Source organism: Lynx canadensis, chromosome C2, assembly GCF_007474595.2.
Source record: "Lynx canadensis isolate LIC74 chromosome C2, mLynCan4.pri.v2, whole genome shotgun sequence".
Taxonomy (NCBI): Eukaryota; Metazoa; Chordata; class Mammalia; order Carnivora; family Felidae; genus Lynx; species Lynx canadensis.
In genome coordinates this window covers 149905622-149927917 of record NC_044311.2, presented here as the reverse complement: position 1 = coordinate 149927917, position 22296 = coordinate 149905622, and the positions used below count along the sequence as shown (strand labels likewise).

At 48.6% G+C, this 22296-nt stretch overlaps 1 protein-coding gene across 2 annotated transcripts; it reads right to left on the bottom strand.

Annotated features, from left to right (window-relative positions):
• Positions 1 to 584: 584 nt before the first annotated feature.
• CHAF1B (chromatin assembly factor 1 subunit B) lies at positions 585 to 21912 on the bottom strand. 2 transcript variants are annotated; one of them, XM_030329578.1, is made up of 14 exons: positions 20764 to 21912; positions 19826 to 19996; positions 19235 to 19367; positions 17101 to 17218; positions 16316 to 16419; positions 13775 to 13871; positions 11858 to 11942; positions 10582 to 10675; positions 7063 to 7132; positions 6873 to 6964; positions 4953 to 5115; positions 3442 to 3804; positions 1918 to 2012; positions 585 to 1363 (listed from the first exon to the last, which is right to left on the bottom strand). In XM_030329578.1, exons 1-14 carry the CDS (start codon positions 20914 to 20916, stop codon positions 1272 to 1274), a joined length of 1830 nt encoding a protein of 609 aa, XP_030185438.1. In that variant the 5' UTR covers positions 20917 to 21912; the 3' UTR covers positions 585 to 1271. The 2 variants fall into 2 exon arrangements, with proteins under 2 accessions (XP_030185438.1, XP_030185439.1); XM_030329579.2 differs by having other exon boundaries at positions 19826 to 20019; positions 20764 to 20844.
• Positions 21913 to 22296: the final 384 nt, after the last annotated feature.

The window sequence follows — 22296 nt, the reverse complement described above, 5'->3', positions numbered from 1 at the left end:
CACACCTGTGTCGTCATAGCTGTGCACACATTCACCCCCCACCCCCCTTCAGTCCACGGTGAATCATCCTCGGGTGCCACTTTCCCATCTAGACGGGAGGCAGACTCTTCTTCTGGGTAACTAGGTTATGGATTAAGCCACAAATTGATCCTCTTTCCAATTCTTTCCTTTGTTGCTGCTGACCTGAGTTCAAAAGGGCACACTCCTCCACTCCTTGGCCACTTCCCGTCAGACTTGACTGGGGTTCCGTCTCTTCCAGACTGGGAAGAACGCCAGGGGTGGTGGGGGGGGGAAGGCCTCGCTTGCACGACTCATGGTGTCCGCTATGCCAAAGTGGCAGGTGTCACACATCCTGAAATTCAACGGTAGCACCTCCTCTGGGTGAGAAGCAGCAGCGGGCGCTTCCAGACGGGGGTTCCACCCCGTTGCCGCAGGACCAGCAGCCACCGCGAGCACGTTTCCCAGGGACTGCCTCCTGTGGCCAGCACCTTGTGCGCGCCCAGCCCCCAGCTCTGGTTCCCTCCCCGCAGGAGAGAACACACCCTCAACCCGGAGATGGGGAAAGCAAAGACAGAGGCAAAAACTGCTCAGGAAAAGTTCTTTTATTCTGAAAAATCAATCTGAAAAGTTAACCTATTTGGATACCAAACTCTAAAGGGAAATCTCCACTCTCTCCCTGGGGGGAAAAAAAAAAAGGAAATAAATATGCCAACATAGCAACATGGTTTCTTCCAGCAGGAAGAGGGTGGCAGAATCCCATCTCGGACCCGTTTTTCCTACTTTATTCTCGCTAGCTTTCCAGCACAAGCATTTTTATTACCTTTACAGTCAGAAAGGAAACTAACTCCTAAAAACCAACTATTTAGAAGGGAACATCAGCAGAATAAACCTTCTCAAATAACTTTCTCCTCTCTCATGCCAGCTTTGGGAAGGGTCTGCTCGCAAAGCGTCTGCACTTTCCCTGTGTTTCAAGGACGGGCTCCCTGTTCCACACTAGACAAGGCTGAACCGCTCCAGTTTCAGAAACTCAAAAGAAGATCCGGTCTATGAAAACGTTCACTGCTCCGAGGTAAGCATGTGTCTTGAATACAAGTGCAAACATAGTTCTGGAGAAAAACTGGTCCATGTGTATCTTGTTACAGTAAACAATTCACGAGTATCCATCAGGCTCCGCCTATTGCCACTGGTCTCCGGTGTCCCCAGCCTAGCCCCCCCTCTCTGTGCACGGGGGTCCCCAGACCTGGCAGCCTTCGAGCAGCAGACAGATCTCCTCAAGGCTCCAGACCTTGGGAACTTCCTTTGTGTTCACCAAGCCGAGGCCGCTTGGGCTCCGGAGGACTGTCCTGAGGGTCCCCGGGCGTCCCTAGAACATTAACAAGCGCAGGTTGGCAAGTAAGTGAACATTTGCTTAAAATTAAGAGCTGATATTCACAAAATAAATGTTGTGCCCAGACAAGATACCAAGGGTCCTATCTGCACATAAGGGAAAGGATCCGGTGGTTTTCAACTGGGGGCGATCTCACCTGGGCAATGTGTGGGGACACTGGAGAATGTCACAAGTTGGGGCGGGGGTGGGGGGAGAAATGGGTATCGGCATTCAGAGGTGCTAAGCACCCCACACTTGCAGGACAGCCCCCACACACAGAATTATCTGACCCAGATTGTCAATAGTGCCCAGGTGGAGAACCCTGACCCTACAGCACCTCCGGAACCTGCCACCTACTCAGCTCCCTGAATGCCTGCGTGGAAAGGTACTCTCCCTGCCGAGAATAAACAGGCAGCCAGTGAATCTGAATGACGGTCTAATAAGATACATCCCTGCTTTCTCAGAACTGACTTAAAATTAGGTGGTTAATTTCCAAAAGAACAAAAGAGAAAGAATATCTTGAATTCTATTAAAATAACAGTATCACTTACCTGGTTCAGTTTCTTCTGTGGAAGGGGTGGAGATTATACTAATTGGTACAGAATTTGGTGGAGTCTCTGTCTTTAAGGCTAGTAAATTTATCCTCCTTAATTAAAAAACAAAGTAGGAAAGAGGTACATGGTTCATTAGTATCCTAAGAATCATTTATGATGATGCCAAATTTCAAAACTACCCAAAAGAAACATTAAAAATTTTCAGCTAATCATACCATGTAGACATTAAATGTCGATGTGCCCACTTAGTAACTAAGGACTATGTTCATGTACTAAGTTCAACCATTAGGCTTATGATAGTCAATCGCTAGTCACCTAGAAGTTTCAAAACCCGTGTTTTGTTGATCTGCAGTGGTATGCTGAACACATCACTGGACACCGCATATATAAGGCTAGCCGACAATGGTTTCTACTACGGAAAGCTCTGAAACACAGTTCTTGTTTAAAATCCAATCTTAGTTTTCAACAACTATTTTTTTTTTAAGTTACAACAGAAGACGACTCCAAGAAATTAAGAGGGGAAAGGTTTCATAAGAGTATTTGAAAGAACACCTTCCCACTCCCTTCCTCCACCAAAAAACACAGAAAAACAAAAAAATGTTGCTAGTCTGCAGAACTCATACACCCGAGAAGAGCCGAACGCTACATGTAATCCAGATTACAGACTGGCGAGTGAAGTCCCGGGCAGGGCAGAGGAAGCGAGACACGTGGTGCTTGTCATCTGCTCCCTCCCCAGGACTCCCACAGGGTCAGACGGGGGACTTCCAGTCCTAGGAAGACCCCTGAACCCCAGCTGCCGTGCACAACAGAAGGGCTCTGTCTGCAGCACCGGCGGGGAACTCAGGCGCCAGAGTGATGTGAAGAGGGACAGAGACACCTGCAGCATCACCCGGGGACACGATCAGACCAGACACTGCTTACCATGAGCCAGTCCACAGATGCAGTAAAAACTGCCTACAGATGTTCCTTTCATTTTCCCGCCTGCTGCTCAGTGCCCATGACTGTTCTGGGCAGGAGAAAACAGGTGATGACTGGGGAACCGCTTCCTGCCTTAAGGGGCTGATAACCTAACAGGGAAAACAGAAGCCTAACCAAACTCCTGCTACTGAATGTGATATGTTATGACAGAGGAAGGGCTGCAGGGACATCCAGGGAGACTCCAGTGTCACCAGGGACGCAGATGGCTGGGGCTCCCGGAGGAAGGTAAGGGCAGAGAGGCCCCTAGGGCAGAGTGTGCTCAGGGCCCTGGCCTCCAGGGGCAGGCTAGAGGTTACGGGACAAAGGGTGAGGCAGGGCCAGTGGGAACGGCCCCAGAGGGCAGGCTGTGGCCAACTGTCTATAGGCCGCGCACAGGGGTCTGGAGCCGGCCTGAGAGGCAGAAGTGGGGACGCAGCGGAGGTCACGGTTAGCGAGGTCTCCGGCAGCAGTGTGAAGTATTTATGGCATTTCCCCCATGAAAGGTTGGTGGCTTCCTGTTGGCAAGCCGCAGGGACGATTGCTTCTTCCATCAGAGGTTCTTACCGGGGTGTTGTCTTGCTCCAGGCCTGCAGCGTGTTCAGAGTGACCCTCCGGGATGGGGGTGCTTTGGGATTCTGCGTGCTGGGCTGCAGGGCCTTCTTCTCCTCGGAAGGCGCTGCTGGGGCTGGAGATGGTCTTGCCTGAGGCGGGGGTGTGCAGGGGCTGCTGGGGGTCCCCTCTACCAGCCTGGGGCCTGGCGAAGACCCCTGGTGTGGCTGACTCTTCGTTTTCTTTGCTGTATCGGGAGTTCCCACGCTTAAGACCGGCTTCTCTTTCAAAGGTGTTCCAAGTTCATCCTTCTCGAATGTCACAAACGAACAGTAGCCATCCGTGGAAGAAATGGCCAGGAAGGCCCCATCGCTGGACCTTTGTTCCCCAAACAGGACAAAAGGTTAGAAACCGAACCCAAGTCTATGGGCCCCTCGTCAGGCTCTCATGACTAGTGACACCATGGCAGTTCAAGCAAAATCATAGGCTTTGGGTGGTTGGTTTCCCAACCCCATCGTGTTTCTCGGGCACCGCAGTATCTCAGGACTGTCATCGAATTCACCTGGATGAAAGTGTGAGAACCTTTCTTTTTTTTGGTTTTTCTCCCCCCAAGATAAAAAGGAGAAAAAAGGCTGTAAAGAGCAAGGAAGAGACGGTGGGGGAGCAGGCCCAGGCAGAGCTGGGCGCAACTTAGGAACCCAGGGCTCGGAGGACCCCACCGGCAGGAGGCGGAGCGCAAGGTGACTCCCTGGGTGCAGCTCTGGGTGCCAGGAGCTCATGGGTGTGGGCTTCCTGCAAGCCCAGAGGGCCTGGCAAGCCCCCAACAAGCAGGGAGCCCAAAGGGTACCCCCCTCCCTCAGTCTGAGAATCAGAGGAACCCCTGGGGCAACTGAATGGCATCATTCAGATGTTTCTGTTACAATAGGAAGCAGTATTATTGCAAATTAGAAACGGCTTTCCTTTAAAAAGAATTGGTAAGAGGTGCCGGGCGGGGTGGCTCAGTCTGTCAAGCATCTGACTTCAGCTCAGGTCACGATCTTGAGGTTCATGAGTTTGAGCCCCGCTCACATCAGGGCTCCGCTGCAGCCTGCTTGGGATTCTCTGTCTCCTGCCCCCATTTGCATGGGCATACATGCGTGCTCGCTCTCCCTCTCTCAAAATAAATAAACTTAGAAAAAAAGTTAAAAAAAAAAACATTTTTTTTAGTGTTTATTTTTGAGAAAGACTGAGAGCCAGCAGGGGAGCGTGCAGAGAGAGGGAGACACAGAATCTGAAGCAGGCTCCAGGCTCTGAGCCGTCAGCACAGAGCCCGATGTGGGGCTCGAACTCACGGACCACAAGATCATGGCCTGAGCCACCCAGGCACCCCAGAAAAAAAATAGTTTTAAATAAACTTAAAAAAAAAAATTAAAAAAAAAGAAAAAGCATTGGTAAACACCGGCCAAAAAAGCCACCTGTAGCGCTGGAATGCTCCCTGCCCCAAGGCTCTACTCCAGGCCCACCCTCCCTCACCACCGGCCACTCACCAGGAGACATCACTCAGGGTATGGTAATGTATGTTAGACACGTAGCCAAAAGGGAACGGCTGCTGGGTGTCATACAAGAGCACAGAGTCTTCAGAAGCCACAGCAAACACCAGGCGGTAGGGCAGGTGCACCAGCTCCGTGCCCGGCTCCTGTGACGCTCTGTCTGCTCGGGTGAAAACAGAAGCCAGAGGAAACAAATTCCCAAAAGCCCTCTCTCAGGAGACGGAAATGACATCATTTTACTGAAGGCTAGTTTGCTATGTGCTTTACAAAAAAAAAAAATCAGTCCTTTAATTTATATGGGAATAAAGGACAACCACACGTGACCTGATGAGGACACCGTGTCTTGATCCAAGACTCAGGGGCACCCAAGGTCCAAAAAGGTGGGGGTACAAAACAAAAAAACCTGTGAATAGAACAAGTCCTATCTGATACGAAAAATAAGGGTAACCTAGAAACATTTTATTAAGGTGATTTCAAGCTTCCAGGTAATTACATTCATTCACATAAAAGGATTAAAAAACTTAAAACAGCTGCTTCCAGCGTTGGAGGAAGAGGGACCTGACTTACCCTCCCACCTGAAGCAACTGAAATACCAGGCAAAATCTACAAAATAATGTTTTCCAAGACTTCTGACCATCAGGCACTGAGGACAGTGATCTCTGAGGGATGGGAAGTCAAGGAGGAAATCCTACATCCAGCTTGCTGCCTGGAGCTGCCAGGCCCGGGAGAGGTAGAGGATGAAGCAGGAAGGCCCGGGCAGCCGGAGTTCACAGGCACAGACCTACAGGCCCTCTCAGGTCTCCAGCTGAGCACTGATCAGCACTTGCAAGTGAGGAAACCACCCGAGGCCAGAGCAAGAACTACAGGAAAGAGGGAGTCATTCCCGAAGCTCACGCAAGGCCAGACAGAGCGTGTTCCTCCACCCAGAGTGGGAAACCTACTTCACGGGGCACCGATTACTCAGGCGGCTCTGCTTCTGCAGTGGGGAAATTAGCTCTGGACCACATGCTGCCGTGGTCCCACCGAACGAGGATAAGCAGCACGGCGTTTCCGAGTAACTTCACTGCCTCCCAGAACAAAGCTCAAGAATATTTATAAAAATATACCCAGCATCCACGGAGGTAAAATTCACAATGTCCGGCATCTAATGAAAAATTACTAGACATGCAAAGAAAATATGACCCACAATGAAGGAAAAAAAAAATCAAAACGAATCCTTTGTACACAAAGTCATTAAAAGTTATTACAAAAACTATCTTACATGTTCAAGAGGAGGAAGGATGGAGTGTGTGAAGTAGGGACATTGGGACACAGAGTACAGAAAACAGAAGTACTGAGAAGGAAAAAAGCAAGCAGATAGTCAGTAAACCCGGGACTAACCTCAAATGGCCTAACACACGTGTAAGTGGAGCCCCTTGTGGGCAGGAAGGGGGATGACAGAAAAGACATTTGACACTGTAACGGCTGAAATTCCCCAAAGGTGATGAAAACTATAAACCCATAGATCTAAGAGCTCAATGAACCCCAAGCACAAGAAACCTGAGAAAATTACACCAAGGCCCATCAGAATCCGACTAAAGCCCCTGATAATGAGAAAAACCTTGAGGGGAAAAAAAAAAACTAAAAAAAACATTTTACTGCATAGGAAATGGATACTGAATGACATTCAATCTGCTCTGGATTAAAAAAAATTACTTTCATTCCTTTAAAGGTAAAGCGAAGACAGCATATTCTAGACAAGACGAACACGGGACAATTTTGATAACCTCGGGCTTTGCTCCTGCTCCTCATGGTAACTCAACCGCACCAAACCCACAAAGCTGTGCCCCCCACGGGAGAAAGCCCACATCACAACCCCCGCAGCCTGGTGACCTGCCTCGGCGAAGACCTAACACAACTACCGTGGCTCTAACGTACCTGTCTCCACCACCGGCCTCAACTCAAAGTAGACGGGACAGCAGCGAACTGCAAGCGTCGCTTTGCCAGGACAGGGAAGGTGAGCGATGGGCCTAAAAGATCGGTCATGACCTTCTTAGAAAAGGGCACTGTTACTCACCAAAAACAAAAAGAAAGGGTAAACATTTCAACGATTTCTTCCACTGCATACCTTTTAAGATTCTTCCTGGAGAAAACATAGGTGGTATTTGTTACATTTTCTCCAGACTCCACACATCCAGCTGGGGAAGCAGGAAGAGAGAGAGAGAGGTGAGGTTTTATTAGACGAAAGAAGACACACTCAAGAGCATCCAACCCTGGCCTGTAAAACATTTCTCCCCATAGCCACGTGCCCTGGACAGTGTTTTTGTGACTGAGGACAAATACACACGGTCCCAGGCTGGGCTCAGCTCTTATTCCAGCTCTACTGACCTGTCACCTCCCCCTGAGCGGCCCACCTGCTCGGGGGGGGGCTTCAGGCCTGGGCAGGAGGAACTGGGCAGGCCTCCGTCTGGGAGGCCAGTCACTTCCTGCTGGAGAAGCGCTCTCACTGTATCACCCCACTGTGTCCACTGGATTTGAGCTTGGCTGCCAGCCAGGGCCTGCCACTAGCCTTTCCCACCTGCCTGGTGCGGCCAGGAGACCCAGGCCTCCACTGCATCCCCAACCCATGAAGCAGCTGACCTTGCTCTGGGGGGAGCCCATGTTTGAGCTCTTCCACACTCACCCTGGGATGACCTTACAACCAGGCCAGACCCGGCCACAGAATGACTGTCAACCATACAGCAGTATCTTTCCTGATACACACACACACACGTCATTTCACATGTGACCGTTTCGCCTCCGCTGGGGGGTGGGGAAGGGTGGGCAGAGACCCCGTCAAGTAGTCTCTTCGACTCAGCCCACCCTTCCCGCCCCACATCTGCCATCTGAACAAACCACTGTGTCCTCTTCCCTCGCACAACCAACACTCAGTTACAACTCCATCGCGTATATATTCAGAGGGTGGGGCTTTTAGCCTAGTTTAAAAAAACAGGATCTCGTTTATACCTTCGCTTCTGTTGCTCTGTTCGGTCAACCACCCGCGAAAGCTAACTTGGATGATGTATCTTCACTAGCTGCCCCATGTTCACTGGTATGAAAATGCCGTAATTCATCCACCCGTCTTGTTCATCGGTATTATTCTTCACGACTAGAAGCCATACTTGCAATAAATATCGTGGAAGATATACTTTATGTACTAGGTTTTCATTTCTTAAAGATGAAGTCTAAGACGGTGGGGGATGGGGACAGATGGGCTGAAAGGTACATGCATTTAACGGTTTCCAGACTGTTTTCTAAACTGGCTGTAACAATTCATGTTCCTGCAGCAATACCCACATTCTGCATGCCCATCAGCCAGGGAGATTTGCACTTTTGTCTACTCTGAAGAGAATAAAGAAATCCCTAATCGTAGGTCACTTTATTTTGTATTTCTCTATCACTGAGGGTCCAAACCTTTCCCTGTGGGTGCTGAACACGTGAATTTGCTCCTCTACAAACTGCCTTCTTGTTTCTTTCACTCCTCTTTTTCTTCTGGGTTTTTCTTTTTCTCTCATCGATTTGGAAGAGCCGCTGAACGTGACACACGTAAGCTCTTTCCTGTCTCGTAAACGGTGTTTTCCAGTTCCATCACTTGCCGACTGATTTCGCTTACTGGGCCTCCACTGTACAAAAGTTCACCGTCAAACGCAAACAGACCCATCGTTCCAGAGCTTCCAGGATTCCTGTCTCCGTCTGTCTTCCCTGGCCCTAGGATGTCCTCCTACGTTTTTACCTTTTAGATTTAAGTATTGACTTCACCCGGAATTTATTTTCATATGTAAGTTAAGAGTCCAATAGAATTTTCTTCCAGACAGCTGGACACTCTAGCACCATTCACTCAATAATTCATTCTTCCCACTGTATCAGATTTCCTTATCTCGGGATCTATTTCTGGATTTTCTGTTCTGGTTCACTAATCTGTTTATTCCTATACCAATAACCATATTGATTTGATAAGAGTGGCACCATAGTATCTGCTGACATTTAGGAAAGTGCCTGCTCAAGTATTATTCCTATTTTTCATACTTTTAAATCTATTCTTGGGGCGCCTGGGTGGTTCAGTTGGTTAAGTGTCTCTTAGTTTTGGCTCAGTTCATGATCTCTCAGTTTCTAAGTTCAAGCCCTTCATCAGGCTCCATGCTGACTGTGTGGCATCACCTGGGGACTCTCTCTCTCCCCCTCCCCTGCTCATGCTTTCTCTCTCTCAAAAATAATAAACTTAAAAAAAATTAAATCTATTCTTCAGCATTTATTCTCCTAACAGAGCTGGCATGCTGTCCAACTAAAAGTAAACCAAAAGCCTCTAATAAGATCCTAATTGGAAATCAATGCGTATGTTAATTTTAGAACTTGAGATCTCTATTCGTTCAGAACTTGTTTTACAATCTTCAATAAGATCTTCTAGTCTTCATAAAGGCTTTGTGCCTTTATTAAATTTTTTTCCCATGTTTTGTGGGGTTTGCATTATGAATGGAATAATTTTCCTTTTTATATTTCTAAGTGCATATTCCAGTATAGAAGATTTTTAAGTATTTCATAGATAGTATCCAGCCACCTTATCAGATTTTTTTATTCTGATATTTTTAAATCTCTTGGATTTTCTAGAAACATAATCTTAACACCAAGGTTTCTTCTTTCCAATCTTTGTAATTTCATTCTCTCCTCTTCCTGCATGTATTAACACCACAAAGAATAATAATGGCAAAAGCAGACATCCATCTGATACCTGATTCTAACACAATATTTTTAGAGTGGTCATTTAGTAAAGATTTGTCACTGAGTTTAGTAAGCAACTTTTAATATACTTAGCAACCACCTGTTGCTGATGCTGAGACACCCCCTCCCCAGGCCAATGTCACTCCCACATGATCCCCGATGTCCTAAGGCATCACAAGTATGCATGTACAATTCACACCCTCTCAGGCCTCCTCTGCCCAACCGGGCTGGAGTACTTAGTGGCCAACCTGACCTGTGCCCTCCTGTTTGGCCCAGCCCTGGGTTAGGTGATCGCCTTCATAAAAAAGATGGGACCCGAGCCACGGAGAGCAGGAGACATTCTTCTAAGAACACCCTGGCAATCAGTGCCCCAGCTGACGCTGCTGGGCTTAACATCATGCCTTCCTGTAGACAATGAACCTGTCTTGTCCTTGCTGATTCTGCGGTTTCGTCATACTCAAGTTATTCCAACCAAACTTGTCCCTGCCACAATAGACTTCTTCATTGAGAACAGAAACAATAAACCTCTTTTAGCTTTAGCACTATGACCTCTACATACATGCCTAGTGAAAAGACATTAACATTTTAAGTTAAATCTAAGGGAAAATGTCTGTCACACTAGCCTAGTGGCTCCCCAACTTCTCTGCACATCAGAACTACTTGGAAATTTTTTAAATTCCAAAATCTAGACCACACACACCCCGGACCAATCAGACCATCTCTGGGGGTGGAACCCGGGGACCAGTGCTTCCTGAAGCTCCCCTGGAGGTTTCAATGTCTGAACAAGCTGGGGGGGTCGCTATTTTAATCAGGATTCACTGAGCTGACAAGCGGCAACTGGAATCACCCACCGCTGCCATCACGCCTCAAATCGAAAGCTTGTCAAACCCACCTGGTGTGAGGAGCAAAGACCCATCAGGGGTAAAACTGAGTCTACGGAAGAAGGACTTCATGCTGTCGTCGTGAAACATCCGGTAACTTCTGACCTGAGGCACACAAGTTTAAACATTAATCCAAATCTTTTTTTTTTTTTTTAATCCAAATCTTTACAATCGCAATAACGGTTTACCAGTTCCTTTTTTTTTTTTTTTGTCTTTATATAGTGTCATTTATTACACTCACATAACAGGGGAAATATATTACAAATCAAATCACTCCAGACCGCGAGAGTGATCGCTCACAAAGATTAACTGCCCACCTGCGTTACAGAAAGTCGTATGTGCATACAGGTCTACGTGCATGTTTGTGGTTCTACAGTTATCTTTTTAAAAAGCCTCCGTGAGAACACCGTGCACTGTCAAGAGCAGTGTGTCTGGACAGAGACCGGGGAGAACAGCAGGATGATGTGTGTGTCCACTTAGAATTTCCAACTTAAGGAACACCTCTTATAAACTAGTCCGCTCTTAAACTGGTAGTCCCATCTTTTCAAACCTTTCTTGAACACCTGCGTGGAACGGTTTTTGCTCCCACTCACTGCCACTGGATAAACATGAAGCATTTAAGTCTCAAGGACCCAAAGACCCGGCATTACCCTCCTTACTGTACATGGGCTCCCCATTTTGTCAGCTCGTGGCCCGCTTGGCCCCGCCAGCTGCTTGAGGCCCAGGTTTGCACCACATCCCTTTTTGGTTCCAGTGACCAACCTGCTCCCTTTTGTCTAAGTGCCTGCCTCCATGGTCTTGATTCCTCTAGGACCGCTGGCTGGGTCCCCACGGTCCTGCAGGCAGCATTTGCTCTAAACCTGCCAAGACGGCCTACTGCCTGCTGCCACCTTCCTGCGGCATAGTGCCGGGCCCCCTCGGTCAGACGCTCGTGACTCTCCCTACACCTCAGAATCCCAGAGGCCCTGCCTACCTCAAGCCAAGCGAATCACACACGCCTGGGGGGTGGGGGGCAGGCACACACGTCTCTTAATGCTTCCAGGCGACTCCACAGTGAGCTGGGGTTGGACACCTCTACCCACCATCGGCAGCTCTCCCCTGGCCCCCGGATGTCCCCATTTCCATGCAGACCAGCCCAACAACACACTAACTGAGCCTTGGCTGGACCTGAGGAAGCACACGGTAGTTCAAGTGTCAGGTGCCTGAGACGAGGGACTTAGCTGTAGGACACGGAGGAGCTCGTGACTTCCTGAAGCACTGCTAACACAGAAAGTCAACACTTCATACCTCTCCTTCGGCCCCTATTCCAGACAGCATCTTTGAGACATTAAAAGCCACACGTTTCTTCTGGGTGCTGTACACCCTGAGGATCCTAAAGAAAGAAAAACATTCTGACTGATCTCTTCTAGTGAACGAAGTGTTCCACACAGAAACAATCTAGCATCAAAACTGCAGGCCGATTAGACCAGGTCAGCCTCCAAGACCATTTATGACTGTCCCACTTAACTCATTATGACAGAAGCAAACCACCCAAAGGAGGTCACTAATAAAGTGAGGAAACGGGCCAGAACTTCACTTTTTATCGAGTGTTTCAACTTGTCAAGTAAGATGCTCATCAGGCCTCGCCTTTTCAGGCCTTGACACTTGGCCCAGGGGCAGTTTGTAGGACTGCAGTGACATTTCTCTTGTATCGCACGGTCTCACCCTCAGGGATTTGCAAGTCAGGAAAACACCAACAGATAAATTTGCATCTTGCTAATTCGTATTATTCCCACTAGCTAATCAGGTCGTTTCACTCCCAACTGCCCGAATAAAACGTACAGATCAGAAAATAAATGTACGTGGAACGTAACAGGAGATGTTTTGATTCATAAACATTAACTCGTCCACACTGCTGGGCCGTCTGAAATCAAACATGTTATGATTAAAAGAAGTTGGAAAAATACTCAAAAGGATGACCTTGACTGATGAGTAGTACACCCACCACCTCTGGTTCTTAGTTCTTTGTTCCAAGAATACGATTAAATGAATGATGCCAGTAACCACCACAACAAACCTTCTTTTGGGAAAGACAAAATATTCTATTTTTACATTAACTTAAATGGAGTCACTGAAATGACTGCAGTAGTAAACTATAATCAAAAAATGAAAGAAAGATGCCTGGCTGGCTCAGTTGGTGGAGCAGGAGACTCTTGATCTCAGGGTTGTGAGTTGAAGCCCTGTGGTGGGTGTAGAGATTACTTATAAATAAAATCTTTAAAAAAAAAAAAAAAAAAAAAAAAAAAAAAAAAAAAAAACACAAAACACCCAGGGACACCTGGATGGCTCAGTCAGTTAAGCGTCCCACTCTCGATTTCGGCTCAGGTCATGATCTCATGGTTGTGAGTTTGAGCCTCACATTAGCGCAGAACCTGCTTGAGATTCCCCCTCTCCTTCTCTCTCAAAATAAACAAACTTAAAAAAATAAATAAACAGGGGCGCCTGGGTGGCTCAGTCGGTTACGCGTCCAACTTTGGCTCAGGTCACAATGTCGCAGTTCATGGCTTTCAGCCCCGTGTCAGGCTCTGTGCTGACAGCTCAGAGCCTGGAGCCTGTTTCAGATTCTGTGTTTCTCTCGCTCTCTGACCCTCCCCGGCTCGTGCTCTGCCTCTCAAAAGTAAATGTTAATTTTCTTTTTTAAAGAAAGAAAGAAGGAGGGAAGGGAAGGGGGAGGGAAAATTCCAACTCAACCACTAGCAACCCCTTCTTACAGAAGTCATATTTATAAAAGACTTTTTTTAAACGTTGCCTATGAACGAGCCCCACTTTAGGTGAGCCCCGCTTCTCTCTCTCTCTGCCCCTCACAAGATTCTCTCTCTCCCTCTTTCCTTGCCTCTTGCTCACTTATGCCCTCTGTCTCAAAAAAAAAAAAAAGAAAAACAATAAACAAATGTCCGTGAAATTCAAATGCAATTCAAAACTCCCTCTACATTCATTCACCCATTCAATAAAGATTTGCTAAGTACTACATATAAGGCACTTGCCCTAATTAGTTTCCACTTTCACGTTATGGTGGGAGAGTAACAGTAAAACCAAATGCTTGACAGGAAACCAAGAACAAGAAGCAAAGCTAGACCGGGCTTCAGATTGGTAAATGGTGATGAAAATCCCTCTGCAGGACATTTCAAGCCGGCAGAGAAGACAACTTGCCAAATCCTGACGTACCTGTCACAGCTCAGGGTGGCAACATACTGACCCAAGGGGTCCCAGGTTACTCCTTGGACATAACTTTTATGTTCATTAAAGATAGAGATCTTCTGTCCTGCGAATAAAGCACATGACAGCTTTACTAAAGCCTACTCGAGCACAAGCAGAATAAAGTACAGTTTAAGTATTGCGCCCTTCATACCCTCCTGTCATTTAGCAGGCGCCGTGTCAGGCTCTTGGGGGGACAAAGGGGACTTCACATGGCCCACACTCCCCAGGAGCCTGCTGCTTTGGGGGAGGGACACACCATCAAAAGGCAAGCCAGCTGAGCATGGTATAGACGGGGCAGCTAAGAGGCCACGGTGAGGGTCGGCAAGGCACGAGCTGAGGTCAGCTCTCCCTACAGGGCAGGGTGAGGGGGGCTATGAAGGAGGTTTTGTAAGCCGATCCTCGGCACACGGAACAATGGGTCACTGAGAAGTCTACAGGGTGAGGTCCAATGCCAAAACGGCAAGACAAGGACAGGAGGTATGTGACAGCGACCCTCGTGTATCAGGAAAAGGTTCTGGGAATTCGAGGTGCGGCCGAGAGGAACACTTGGCTGGGAAGTGACCTGCATCGTGAAGACAAGACTGAGGGTCACAGAGGACATAGGAAGTACCACTAGTTAGGAGGGGACAGCAGGCCAGGCGGGAGGCAAGGGCCGGGCAAAGCCAGTAGTGATGGAAAAGGGACTCTGTGGAAAGACAGAAAACCAGCAGCACACAAAGATTACCCAATTAAAATGCAGAGGCAGTTACGGAACCCTGGCCATTCTTAAAAACCAACCAAACAAAAACAACTCAAATGGCTCTTCTCTGCAGAGGGGTCTACACTCCTGTGACCCTGGGGCCCGCCCTCCATGTGAAATGCAGCGAGGGTGCTTCAGGCTAACTTTCCTTCCCCCTCGCCTTCTTGCCAGTGTTTTTGGGGGTCTGTGAGAGTAAGGTGGCCTGCAGCCGGGTGACGGCATCTTCTCAAACGACCCTGAGTTTTACAACAGAGGCTTTTTTTTCTTTTTTAATGTTTATTTATTTTTGAGAGAGCGAGCGAGAGAGAGCATGAGAGGCAGAGAGAGAAAGAGACACAGAATCCGAAGCAGGCTCCAAGCTCTGAGCTGTCAGCACAGAGCCCGATGTGGGGCTCAAACTCACAGAGTGCAAGATCATGACCCGAGCCGAAGTCAGAGGCCCAACTGACTGAGCCACCCAGGCGCCCCTCTTTTTAAAGTTTATTTATTTTGAGGGAGAGAGAGCATGAGCAGGGGAGGAACAGCGAGAGAGGGAGAAAGTCCCAAGCAGGCTCTGCCCTGTGAACGCAGAGCCCAACATGGGACTCGATCTCATGAACCATGAGATCATGACCTGAGCTGATCAAGAGTTGGGGACACTTAACCGACTGAGCCACCCAAGTGCCCCACAAGAGGCTTTTTAACCCACAACTGCTATCATTAGGTCAGTGTGTGAGTAGGGTTTTCTGAAGAGGGACTTTCTGCGGGACCTGTCCTGCCTCACAAGCAGCTCCCCGCAGGGCCTCTGCACCGGCTGCTCCCACAGGCTGGAGCCTCTTCCCTGCCGCATTCAAGTCTTGGAGCAACCTTCTCCGATCAGCCTTTCACTCTGTGGCCCCTTCCCAGCGCCATCACTACTAACACCCCGCTAGATGGCAGCCAGGATCATGTAGGATATCAAGACCTGGCAACGTTCAAGGTCATTACAACTGGCTTCAGGGGGCTGCTGGGTGGACTGTCCACGCACACGGTGAAATTATCCAGGGCAGTGGCCAGATGTGGGGAAGAGAAGAAGACAGGGACACCGGCCCTCCATTCTGCCCAAGTCAGGGACTGGGTAGAACATGACAGAGGTGAGATGAGACAGAGGGGGTCTGATTGGATGGCAGGTGGCAGGGACCTAAAGCGGACAGAGACTGTCACTGAGTGGATAAACCGGATGTGCAGGCAGCGTGGTGGGATGCCCACTCCGCCCTGACTCCCCCCCACCCAGGGCCCTCGGGCTGGGGGAGAATCCGCAGCCTGCAAAAAGGGCAGGCAAAGCATTTCACGGCAATTTTTATAACTTCTCACGTGTCTCCTGTCTCCCCAAACAGAAAACAGGTCCTGTAAAAGCAGTGAGGTGTCCTCGGCTGTCCTCTGTCTCCTCAAACGGATGCCAGCTCCTACCTCTCCCAACACTGACCATTCAATGCCCCATCATGACGATGTGCTAAACTTCCTGAGATCCTAAGTTCTGCAAAGGCAGGCATTAGCCCTGCCCCCAACATGTCTACACCCCCAAGCATGTGGGATGGACCTTGCTTTGGCACCAGTAACTCAGAAACCCTCATACACGTGACCACTCTGAGTTGGATCCATGATACAGGAGGCTAATCCCCACCCTACTGAGCCAAATACCTATTTTAGTTCACTAAAGAAACTCTTATGCCATGAAAGGTCAAGTAGGTTAGCTTTTTAGACCCTTAGAAAGTCCTTCCCCCTGACAAGAACAGAAACGTATTGGCTACCTTTACTGACATCCCATATGATGGCTGTGTTATCCACAGAGGCAGAAGCCATTAGATTCCCGTCAGTTGCCCAGCAAATATCGTACACATCTTCCAAGTGGCCTCTACAATCCAAAGAAAAAAAAGAAAAAAACATCAAAAACTTGTAAGCAAACTCAGAGACCATACACGAGAATAGGATTTTAGGGGGGGGCTCCTGGGTGGCTCAACGGACTCTTGGTTTCAGCTCAGGTCATGGTCTCACGGTTTCATGGGTTTGAGCCCCACGTTGGGCTCTGCGCTGGCAGCGTGGAGCCTCCTTGGGATTTTCTCTTTCTCTCTCTCTGTCCCTCCCCTGCTCGTACTCTGTCTCTCAAAGTTTAAAAAAATATTTAAAAAAATAGGATTTTAGAAACTTCCACTGGCACTCTATCAGCTGCAGCTATAATCTACCACCTTCAGAGGTACTTGTATCTTTGTAATTGATTCAATCTGACTAAAGAAAATTTTACAGCAGAAATAAAATCCATTTTAATCATGTTTCTAGCTTTTAAAATGATTCTCTTATCTCTGCCTTGTGTAAGTAAAAGGTTTAAGTACGATGTAAGTCAAAATGCAGGGCGCCTGGATTGGCTCATTCAGTAAAGCATAGGACTCTTGATCTCAGGGCTGTGAGTTCAAGCCCCATGTTGGGCATAGAGCTTACTCAAAAGAACTTTTTTTTTTTTTAAATAAAAAAATGCATGTGAGTTTAATGCTCTCAGAGCAGTTAGATAAGGCACTCCCATGGTCCCTGTGCAAGTTACCTCAGGGTTTTTACGACAGTCCAATTCTCCTTGTTCAGCTGGGCCTCATCATCATCCTGAAAAGCAATCTGTTCTGGCTCCTTATTATCATTCACCTTCCACAACAGGATGACGGCATCTGTGGAGTGATTCAGTGAAAGATAAGCCACGCTTTTTGCATGCTCCTTCATTTCTGGGCTTTTAGGGCTTGAAGTCCTATTTATGTTGTTCAACAGACAGTATGGTCACAATGACGGACTTCTAAGAATTTCGACAGGAAAAACAGGTTTGCCTTCTGATCTAAAACTCCAGAATCTGGGGCGCCTGGGTGGCTCAGTGGGTTAAGCGTCCAACTCTTGGTTTCAGCTCAGGTCGTGATCTCACGGTTCATGAGTTGGAGCCCCTCATCGGGCTCTGCACTGACAGTGCACAGCCAGCTTGGGATTCTCTCTCTCCCTTACTCTCTGCCCCTTCCCTGCTCGTGCACACTGTCCCTCTCTCTCAAATAAGATAAACCTAAAAAAAAACACAAAAAAACCAACCTCTAAAATCCTAAGGCATAACCTATGAATGGCTGAATAGGAAAAAACAAAGAGCCACAAAGAGCCACCGGCAAGGACTGGCAAATGGTTCCTGTGTAACCTTCAACAGGACTTAGCATCTCGACTCCTCAGTCACTTGACCTGTAAAATGGGGGTAACCGCATACCTATCTCATAGGGCTGTCTCAAGGATTAAATGAGTTAATATGCATAAAGCACTTATAACACAATGCCTTGCACAAAGTAAGCCACGGACACATTAGCTACACATACGGATGCAGCAGGTATCTTGGCCTGACGTCATCAATTGTCTGAGTGCTGTAAGCCCTTGTGCTCTGACCCCAAACTCACCACCTAAGCCTGAGCACCTCTTGGCCTCCCTCTGAATGCCAGTAGGACAATGAGCGCACCAGCTGTGTGGGCACACGTGTTTTCACTCCAAGTGCACCGGAATCCCAGGAGCTTGGTGGAAAGGAGATCAGCCTTGACACTGACAAGTGGACGCTCTCCACCGTTAACAGGTTTCTGGGCCCCCAAAGCCAAAGGGCTTTGCCCAACAAGTGCTGCCCTGTACACCCTCTCAGAAGACAGCCTGTCAGCCTCCCCCAGGGACAGTCCCCACTTCCCACCTTTCCCTCTGTGCACAAACACCCTGGACACCGTGGCACTGAACTTAACTAGGTGTCTTTCCTCCTCCTGCAAAGTCTGTGATTTCTGTTTTATTTTGTACTAACTTGTAGACTGTTCTGGTGTCAAAGCGTGGGAAAACGATTTACTTTTTAGTAAAACCATAAGGAAAAAGGAAGAACGACTTAGTAAACTGCTTAGGAAAAAGTCCCAGTTTTATGGGTTTAACATTTAATATTGTGAAGATGGCAACGTATCCCAAATAAATCTACAAATTCAAGGCAATCTTTATGCCACGTAAACACAAGCAGAAAATAGGAGTCAATATATTCCCAGGAAACAAACATGATTTAGAGGATCATTCAGACAATACTCCCCCAGCGAATCAATTAATTACAAAGAGATGTGGGAAAGGCTGTGATCCCTTAGATACTAAACTAGCAATCAAAGCCAGGACAGGTGTGTTGGGACTCTGACAAAATGGTGGGCACCTTCCTACTTGTCTCCACCGGGCAGCGGATCCTGGTGAAAGTTGGGGAGGGGCCATTGTCAAACAGGTCTTTTCGGGTTAAACTTACTGTCTTCCATCCCCTCGTGCTCCCCAGAATGCTATTTTACTGAGCTATCTAAATGACACACTGAGGTCAAATGACCCCTAAAATGAAAAAGTGGTACAGGAGCACCTGGGTGGCTCAGGAGGTTAAGCGTCCAACTTTGGCTCAGGTCATGACCTCACCATTTGTGAGTTTGAGCCGTGCGTCAGGTCGGGCTCTATGCTGACAGCTCAGAGCCTGGAGCCCACTTCAGATCCTGTGTCTCCCTCTCTCTCTGCCCCTCCTCTGCTCGCACTCTCTCTCTTTCAAAAATAAATGAACATTAAAAGAAAAATTTTTCTTTAATCACACCTAGCTCAAATCTCACTATTTAACGTGAGACACACAGGTATCTGGTTTCTAAGGAATTTTGAAGGATAATACTAGTACTCACCATCTCCTCCTGATGCTAAAATTTCCCCATTTGGAGAAAAACGCACGACATTGACAGCTTTGGTATGGCGGGCAAGATTGGACAAAAATTCAACAATGGCCTTTCCATCGGGTCCTTTTTCCACCTTCCAGATCTGTTGATACCAAAACATTCATTCAGGGAAACATACAGTGAGCACTTACCAATCTGTGCTTACTAAAACAACACTGTGCTTAGTTTCAGTAAGAAAATAGTTTTTCTTTTGAAACGTAAAGTGGAACTTTGCTCTGAAACATAAACCAGCAACCCCATGGCTTGCTGCCCTCCCTCCTTCCTCTTTCTCCTGCAAACCGTTCCCCAACAGGAACTGGCTCACGATTCTTAAAAATAATGAGCCTCCCGTTTACCAATCTGGGAAACATTACTCAAGGAACAAAGCTTTCTTTTGCTTTCATGGTTCACTCAAGGCCCGGAGAATTCATCCCATTCATCCCTCTGGGCTAGATGACGGATTGGTTTGAGTTTGTTGACTTTTGTTTCAAAGAAAAGAATGGAGAATGCACCCTCAGTAGTGCTTCTCAGGCAGGGCCTTTCTCTCTCCGCCCCACTTACCCTAACCGCCGTGTCTACACCGGCCGACGCCAGTCTGTGGATCCTCCCGGCGGTGCCATGCTGGAAGTCCAGGCTATACACCGGCTCCTTGTTGTGCCAGGCTATTTCGCAGGTAATGACTTTCATCCTCCCGAGTCTTGATGGAGCAACACAAATCCGTCGGGCACCGTTCTTTACCCAAAGACAGAGGAAAGCTGAAAATCGTCGGTAATGAACTGAATATTACAGCAGGAAAGGTGTACTGAACACTTATTATGAGCCAGGAGCCCCGCTAACCATTAAAAATGCACGCTGTAGTGGGAAAGGATGTTAGTGTTGACCTCTAATGTGACACCTTGCAGGTTCACCTAAAATGCTTCGCTGAGCCGCGGCTGTTGGAAGTTTATTCTACTGCTAGGTCCGGAAAGAGCAAAATGGAACACCCAGGCAGAGGAAATCGAGGGGCCGACCCTATGGCGCGACCGCCCCCGCTTAGTGGGGGTTGGAGGGCGTTCGGGGAGAGTCAGGGGCCGGGTCGCGCGGCGGAAGGGGCTGCCCAGGGCTAGCGGCCTCCCGGGAGAAGCTGCCGGGGCAAGTGGACAGCTTGGGGGGTCAGGGGACTTCGAGAGACACCCACTTCCCAGGCGGCTGGGGCCGCCAGGAGGAGAGGTGCGCCCAGGGTAGAAAACCGAGGCGAGGGAACCAGAGGGGACATCCCCCCACCCCCCGCCCCGTTCCCAGGCCGCACGGGACCAAGCGCTCGGCCGGAAAGCCGAAAGCGGGCCTGGCGGGGAGGAGGCCGCACGGAGCCGGGGCGGGGAGCCGCAGAGCGCGCAAACGCACGCCGTCCGGAGCTGTGCCGGGACCCCGCGGCCCGCCCTCAGCGAGACCCTCTCGCTCTCGCTCGGCCCCGCGGGGAGACCGTGGGGACGCCGGAGCCGGCGCCAGGGAAGCAATACCTGCAGGGACGCGGTCAGTCGGCTGCACACCCAGCTCCCGCCGCCGCTTGCGCTTCTTCCCGCGCGCCACAGGCCCCGCCTCAGGGTGGGCGGGATTCCAGGTACGACCCGCCTCTTTGCAGGCGGGATCCTCGGGGAGCCCCGCCTTCGCATGGGCGGGATTACGTGGCGCCCCGCCCCTACTCGGGCTGCAGAGGGTGGTCCAGAGCTGCGGAGTCCTCGGAATCCCGTTGGGCCGCTGCTAATTCGGTTAATTACCTGTCCGACCGACGCATCGGTGGAAGAATAGGTGAGTTATCGACTCATTCATTCAATCATTTCTTCCCTTTTTGATGAACTCTTTTAACATTTACTGAGCATCTGCTAGCCTCTGCACCCTGTGCCGGAGCTGAATAAGCAGTGGAGAGCGAAACTGACTCAGACTTACTCTCAGGGAGTTTTCAGTCCGGTTAAAGGAAAAGAACGGCCCTGTACGACTGGTGGGCAGGCTACAACTCTGAGACCCGCCCAAGACCACCCCGTCTGTCACTGGTATTCTTTCACAGCGAATATTTGAGAGCTGTAACCTGCATCAGGCCCTGTCTCCATCTCTGGAGTTTCAAGCAGACGGTCTTCTGGCCTCCTGTACACAAATAATTATTTTAAAAAGATAAAGTGAAAAGTGGTGTATAAGGAACAATGTGCTCTTAACAGTTCTGAGGACGCGGTTATTTCGGATTTAAGGGCTCAAAGGAAATTTGAAGAGGGCATTTAAAATGGGCTTCAGGTAATAGTTTTGGATGAGCAGCTCTGGGAAATGGGAATTCAAGCTAAAGAAACTCATAGTTGACAACAGAAGCATAAAGGGGGAGCAGTGGGATCCGCGATGGGAAAGCATGGATGGAGCAAAGACCCGGAAGCATTTAGACATGAATGAGCAGGTCATGTGGGCTCATGTGTCTCAAAGGCAATTTTCTCATTACAAATTAACTGGAATTCTGTGTATATTTGTCTGGGAGCTTGGTTGGGACGAGATGACAGATGGACACTCTCATGCTAACAGCAGGTTTCTGAGTCTTCAAGTCCAAAGGACTTTCCAAAACGAGTGCTGCCCTGTGCAACCTTGCAGAAGACAAGGCTGCCAGCCTCCCCCAGGTGACGCTCCCACTCCCCACCCTTCCCGTCTCCGTCTCTCCCTCTCCCTTCACCCCCTCCCTGGATATCAGTGCACTAAACTTAAACAGGTTTCTAATTCCTTTAGCAAACAAAAATTGAGAATTTTGTTTTTCATATATGTTGGCTTTTAGAACGTTTTGGAGAATTCAAAGCTATCGGATCGTCCCATGCCTGGATTGCTTACATTACACTGCAATAAGCAGATGTGGTTATAAACACTTGTTAAAAACATAATTTAACATTTTCAAATAAGGTTGTAAATCAGAAGGCAGAAATAGATGCAGCAGGCCTTTTGAAATGGGATGATTTTCCAAATGGGACAGTTTATCTGTGAGCTTCTGAGAAGGCCAGGAAACAAATACCTTGGGATGCATAGCT

Coding starts and splice junctions, on each gene's coding strand:
- CHAF1B (XM_030329578.1), bottom strand. CDS start 20,916: ATGCGAAGGCGGGGCTCCCCGAGGATCCCGCCTGCAAAGAGGCGGGTC. Junction 16,420..17,100: donor ACTGTCGTAAAAACCCTGAG/GTAACTTGCACA, acceptor TTTGGATTGTAG/AGGCCACTTGGAAGATGTGT. Junction 5,116..6,872: donor GAGGCCGGTGGTGGAGACAG/GTACGTTAGAGC, acceptor TCACCCGAGCAG/ACAGAGCGTCACAGGAGCCG.